The sequence below is a fragment of the Eimeria mitis genome, genomic scaffold, assembly GCF_000499745.2.
Source record: "Eimeria mitis Houghton genomic scaffold, Emh_scaff1820, whole genome shotgun sequence".
Classification (NCBI taxonomy): domain Eukaryota; phylum Apicomplexa; class Conoidasida; order Eucoccidiorida; family Eimeriidae; genus Eimeria; species Eimeria mitis.
The window spans coordinates 3,859-9,593 of NW_013570141.1; the positions used below are offsets into that span (position 1 = coordinate 3,859).

A 5,735-nucleotide genomic window follows, 5' to 3' on the forward strand; every position below is an offset into this window, starting at 1 on the left:
GATTCAGTAGAGAGAGAATACCTGAGAAACACTAAGAAGCCCTAAACAGCAAAGCCAGGAGGAAAGATAAACAAAACACCGACACATACAGCTCACTGGTAACAACCAAAGGCTACTAGACACTCCACTGTATAGACAACCCCAAACGGCAATGGCAGCGCATGCACGTACGAATGCCTGTCTGCGCCTGCCTTTGCCTTCTTCGTGTGCATGCGGAATACGGGCAATTGATCATAGGTAAGTTGAGCAATAGACACGCCCCTTAGTACAGCTGGCACCTGTTAGCAGCAGTAGCAGTAGCAGCAACAGCAGCAGCAGCACCACCAACAGCAGCAAGTGCTGCTCCGCCACAGAGCTGCACAATGAGCTGCCAGGAGGGCATTCATTGCAACAGACGACCATACGTCAGTGCTTGCCTATATATCCCAGCACGGTGTCAGCTTCCATGCAGCAACAGAAGCAGCAGCAGCATCAGCAGCAGCGGCAACGGCAGCTAAGTCTGCTGCAGCGTTGGGGTTTCCCTGTAGGATCTGTGACGTCAGAGCCCTTCCTTAATCTATTACCTCCCTATACACCTCGTTAACACAAACAAAAGACGGTGCAACAGCTCCTCTGTCATCTTGAACTGCTCTTCCTACAGGCCCCCCCTCTAGGGGGGCCTGCCCCAGGGGCCCCAGCGCGATGGCGGCATGCCTAGGGGCCCCCCCGCGAGCCGGGCCCCCCTGTGTGCAGTGAAGGACTGTAACACAGTGAATGATTTATGTAATTGGTTTAATTACAGACGCAATAAAATGTTCTTTGTATTTCAAGTTTCTTGCATGGTGCGGCGATATGAGGAGGTAAAGCTCTGGGATTTTGGGGTAAATCGAAACCAGAACAGGACGAGGAAGACAGATAAAGCTCTACACGCATACAACAGGGGCCCCCTGCCTCTACGAGCTACTGCTTCTGCACCCGCTGATCACGAATCAACTTAAGAGGGCCTCCACACTAAGGGGGCCCCCTGCAGCTGTGCTCCGGCTAAGAAGCGGGATGAACCCTAGCCTGGGGTCCTTCGTAAAGCAGCAAACAACGCAGCAGGGCCCCCCTTAAGCAAGGTGGTTGGGGGAGCCCGCTCTGAACGGCCCCGATGATGGGTACTGAAGCAGAGACAACGGGACGGTGGGCCCCTCATCAGCCGGTGTTGCTGCTGCTGCACCATCTCCAGCCACCCCTAGAATGGCAGCGAGCGGCTGCAGTCTTAAGGGCCTCTCTTGGTCCTGCTGCAGGGGGGTCCCCAGGGGAAGGGGGAGGTTCCCCTGCAGCAGCAGCAGCACCAAACCCCTTCAGTGCAGCGAGGCTGCAGAAGCTACTGAGAGATATACAAGAGGCAATACACCAGGGGTACCTCGAGCGCATCTCTTTGCTGCACCAGGGAGCCCTCACAACCCAGACAGCGGCAAGCCAACAGCAGGAACTGCAGCCACAGCAGCAACTGCAGCAGCAGCAGTTGCACCTACCACCGCCGCCTCGCCTCAGTCCGAGGGCCTACTACAACGTAGAGAGGCTGTTTGCTGATGTGCCTGCAGCAGCAACAAACCCCTTCTTCTCCAGCGCTCTCCCCTTGCTGTTGAAGGCAGTGCTGGCTGTCGACCAGATATTCCCTAGGTGTACGTACACCTCAAAATCAGCAGCCACAGCAGCCGCAACAGCAGCAACACCAGCAGCAACGGACACCCCATCAGAGGGGACAAGGTTGCGTCCTTGCCTGTGTGGGTCTTGTCGCTTGAGGCTGCAGCTCTACAAGCACTGCAGCAGCGGCGCCTGCAGCAGCAGGATCAGTAGGGTCAGCCGCAGCAGTTGCAGCAGGAGTGTCGGGGAGCAGCACGTGAGCAGCTCAGCAGCAGAGTTAAGCGCAGGCGAAGGCTGGGTGTTGTTTGGCTTGGGATTTCTGGGTTTGCTGCCGCTGCCGCAATGGCAGCAATCTGCTGCAGGCCTTCCTAATCTAGGGGATATATCATTCGCCGATTTCTACGACTTAACAAGTAAAGTGCTGCTGCTGCCTGCTCCTGCTACTGTGACTACTGTCGCTATTTTAGCGACGGCTGCTGTTGCGACTCCTGCTATGACGGCTGCTGTGACTGCTACAGTTGCTGCTGCTGTTGCTGCTGTAAATGCTGGTGCTGCTGCTGCTTCTGCTGGGCTTCCTTCCTTTGTTTCCATGACTGCCTTTAGCGGGTTGCTGCATTATTTGCTTTGTCTTTCGCCTCCCGTTCAGCTGCAAAAGGGGCCCCCAGGGCCCCCAAGGGGAGCCCTTTTGGGGTACTGCGACTTGTAGACGGTTCTTTGAGCCGTGTGTCTGCGTTGCTGCTGCTGTTGCTATTGCTGCTGTTGCTGTTGCTGCTGTTCCTTTCTGCTGCAGCTCAGAACCAGGCTGCCAAATTGCACTGCTTCGTTAGGTGAGGAGAGGCTACAGTGTCTGTAGCAGCAGCAGCAGCAGAACGACTAGCAGCAGCAGCAAGGTCACGGTTTTTGTCCAGCGGCAATGCAGCAGCTGGTGCGCACTGCTGCAACAGCAACAGGAGCAGCAGGAGCAGGACTAGCAGCAGCAGCAGCGGGAGTCTGAGCACGATTTGTTGCAGCAGGATATTTGCTGCTGTGTGCTCATTTTGCTGCAGGTATTGCTGCTGCATGGCAGCAGCAGCAGATGCCTTTCATCATAAATGTAATATAAACCATATACCCTCTTTTTCTTTTTCTCCTCCTCATGCTGCTCATCTCTGTTGCAGAGACAGCAGAGAGGAAGAGACAGCCGCTAAGCTGTCCCTGCTACTAGAAGAAGAAATACAGGCATTTGTGTCCGAAGATACTGCTGCTGCTGTTGCTGCTGCGCGTACCGCTGCTACTGCTGCTGCTGCCACTGGTGCTGAGTTAGGTAGTGCTGCAGCAGACCCAGCAGTGCTACGAACACCTCGTGCAACAGCCGAAACTCTGCAGCAGAAGCAGCAACCTGGAGCGAGCAGCAGCAGAAGCAGCGCGATAGAAGTACGAGAGGGCTTTGTATGGGGCCCTTCTGTGTTGTGTTCAGTTCCTGTTCGGGGTGTATGGGCAGTTCGTTTTCCCTGCTGTTTCTTGCTGCGGTGTCTCCGCTTCTCTCGGGCTCAGGCCGAGCCCTGCTGCTGCAGCGCGGAGACAGTAGCACTGCAGCAGCAGCAGCGGCTGCTGGTTCCTCAGATTGTTGCAACGGCAACAAATGGAGGCGGCATCCCCGCCAGCGGTGACGTCGATGTCCGCGCGGACTTCGCAAACAAAATCATTGGAGGAGGCATTCTATACCACGGTAGCTTGCTGCTGCTGCTGCTGTTGCTTTCCTTGTTGCTGGTGTTGCTGCTCTCTCTGCTGCTCCCGGTGGTTCCTTTGCTGCTGCTGTTGCTGCTAGTGCTTTTGCTCCTGCTGTTGTCAGTCCTTCTGCTTCTTCCCTTGCTGCTGCTGTTGCTGCTGCTGCTGCTTTCTTTGCTCCTGCTCCTTCTGTCTTCTTTGTTGTTGTTGCTGCTACTGTGGCTGCTGCTTTGCTGCTGCTGTGGCTGTTTTCTTTGACGGTTCTGGGGCTCCTGGATATTGCTGGTGCTGCTGCCACTGCTGCTCTCTTTTCTGCTTACGCTGGTGCTGCTGTGGCTGCTGGCTGCTGCTGCTGCTGCTGTGTTTGCTGCTGCTGTGGTTTCTGTCCGTTGCTGTTGCTGTTGTTGCTGCTGTCATTGCTGTTGCTTGACGTGTCTGTACACCTCAATTTGTTTCTCTATGTGTTTAGGGGCGCTGCAAGAAGAAATATTTTTTTCTGTCTGCCCCGAGCTGCTGCTGTTGCGGCCTCTATCGCAGCATCTGCGTCGAGGCGAAGCAGCGCATGCATTTGGTTGTCTCCGATTCTCCGATTACAGAGGATATGCTGCCACCTTCAGGTGTCTCCTCAACAAACGAACCAGCAGCAGCAGCAGAAGCAGCAGCACAAGCCGCAGCAAGAGCAGCAGGGGACCTCTAACTGGACAGCAGCAGCAGGAACAGACAGGTGGAGACACAGCAGCAGCAGCAACAGCACCAGCGGGAACTGCTGGGAGAGTGGAACTGGCTACGGGCCCTGCAGCTGCAAGGGGCCGTTTGCTGCTGTCTCTCGATTCAGAGGAGACAGCGGCAGCAGCAGCAGAAGCAGCAGCAACAGCAGCAGAAGCAGTAGCAGCAGCAAATGAGTGGGAGGGGATAGAAGGCGTGGAAGCCCTAGACTCGACCCCGCTGCTGCTGCAGTGGCTGCTGCCAGCGCATGCATACCGGTGCAGCAGCCAGCAGCATAACTCCCAACATCCACACGTACATACAAAACCGGAATCAGAAACAAAGATAGAGACGGAGACAGTGACAACAGCAGTAGCAGCATCAACAGCAACAACATCAGCAGCAAGACAGCAACAAGGGCATCCTCGCCTGGATCGTCCACTGCTGCGGGTGCAGTGCGCCTCTCTGGTAGCTGTTTTCGATGCTGCCCGTTTTGGGGCTTCCCGATCTGCACAAGCAGAAGCAGCAGCAGATGCAGCAGCAGCAGCAGAGGATATGCCTGATGTTGCTAACAGCACGCAAGCAGCAGCAAAAGAAGTGCTGCCGCGAGTGCAGCAGTTTTCCGTCCCCCTAATGCTAAGAGAAATACAAAAAGTCTCCGCTGCGCTCCACCTTCCCGTTGAATACCACATCACATACAACAGCCACACTGCAGCAGGAGCGGATGCAACAGAAGCTGCTGCAGCAGGAGCTGCAGTAGCAGGAAGTGCAGCAGCAGGAAGAAAATTGGCGCACTTACGTCCCTTCACCACAGGTAAATACACAAAAACACTGAAGCAGCAAATGCTGCTACCTGGCGGCTGCTGTTGCTGCAGCTTCTTCACCCGCTGCTGCTCCATTTCATTCGACATCTCTATTCTTGCTATTGCGGTTGCTGCTGCCGCTGTTTTTGCTGCTGCTGCTACTGCCATTGCTACTGCTTTTGCTGCTGCCGCGGCTGTTGCTTTGGTTGGTCCTGCTGCTGCTGCTATTGTTGCTGGCGCATGCAGGCAATTGGGGTTGTGGTTTTTTTGGTGGCGATCCTCAGTTGAAGTTTGTGTTGCAGTGGTTAGCCTGCAGCCTCGCGGGTCGATGCATGCAGTACTTCGCTTGGGGTCTACCGCAACTGCTGCGGGGGAATTTGCTGCAGCAAATGGTAGCAGCAATTGTACAAAAAGCCAGATGGGATTGCGCTGCACTCTGGAATGTACTTGTTGAGGTCAGGATTTTGCTACTGCCGCTGCTCCTGCTGCTGAGAGTGCTGCTGCTGCTGCTGGGCCTACTGCTGGGGACGCTGCTGCTGCCGATGCTGGGGTTACTGCTGCTGCTGAAGTAGCAGCTGCTTGGAATGCTGCGGTTTCTGAGGCTACTGCTGCAACAGCAGCAGCTGGCGCTGCCGCTGCTGCTTTTGTTGGCTTGGGATGGGTGTATTTGTGTTTTCGTTAGTGGAAGAGACAAAACGTGAAGCGCGGCTGAACTCTAAACCCTAAGCCCTAGACCACTCAGCGTTTAGAAGCAGAAATTTAGGGTTCAGGATTTAGCGGACGTCAGAGAGAGAGTGTGTATTCGTTTGTCTCTTTCAATACAAGTGGAGACATCGGGGGGCCTTGTGTGTGGGCTGGAGCGATCCCGTTTCAGGGATCGTTGGGATCGTCTCCTCCCCTGAAGGAGGT

General features: G+C 55.3%; 1 protein-coding gene across 1 annotated transcript; it reads left to right on the forward strand.

The window, feature by feature from the left end:
- Positions 1-1,129: 1,129 nt before the first annotated feature.
- On the forward strand, positions 1,130-5,538 carry EMH_0044080 (poly(ADP-ribose) glycohydrolase, putative; the record flags this gene model as incomplete). Its single annotated transcript, XM_013495921.1, has 7 exons — positions 1,130-2,024; positions 2,258-2,438; positions 2,769-3,024; positions 3,145-3,319; positions 3,788-4,837; positions 5,073-5,281; positions 5,509-5,538. The coding sequence occupies 7 exons, from the start codon at positions 1,130-1,132 to the stop codon at positions 5,536-5,538; spliced, it is 2,796 nt and encodes a 931-aa protein (XP_013351375.1).
- Between the last annotated feature and the right edge of the window lie 197 nt (positions 5,539-5,735).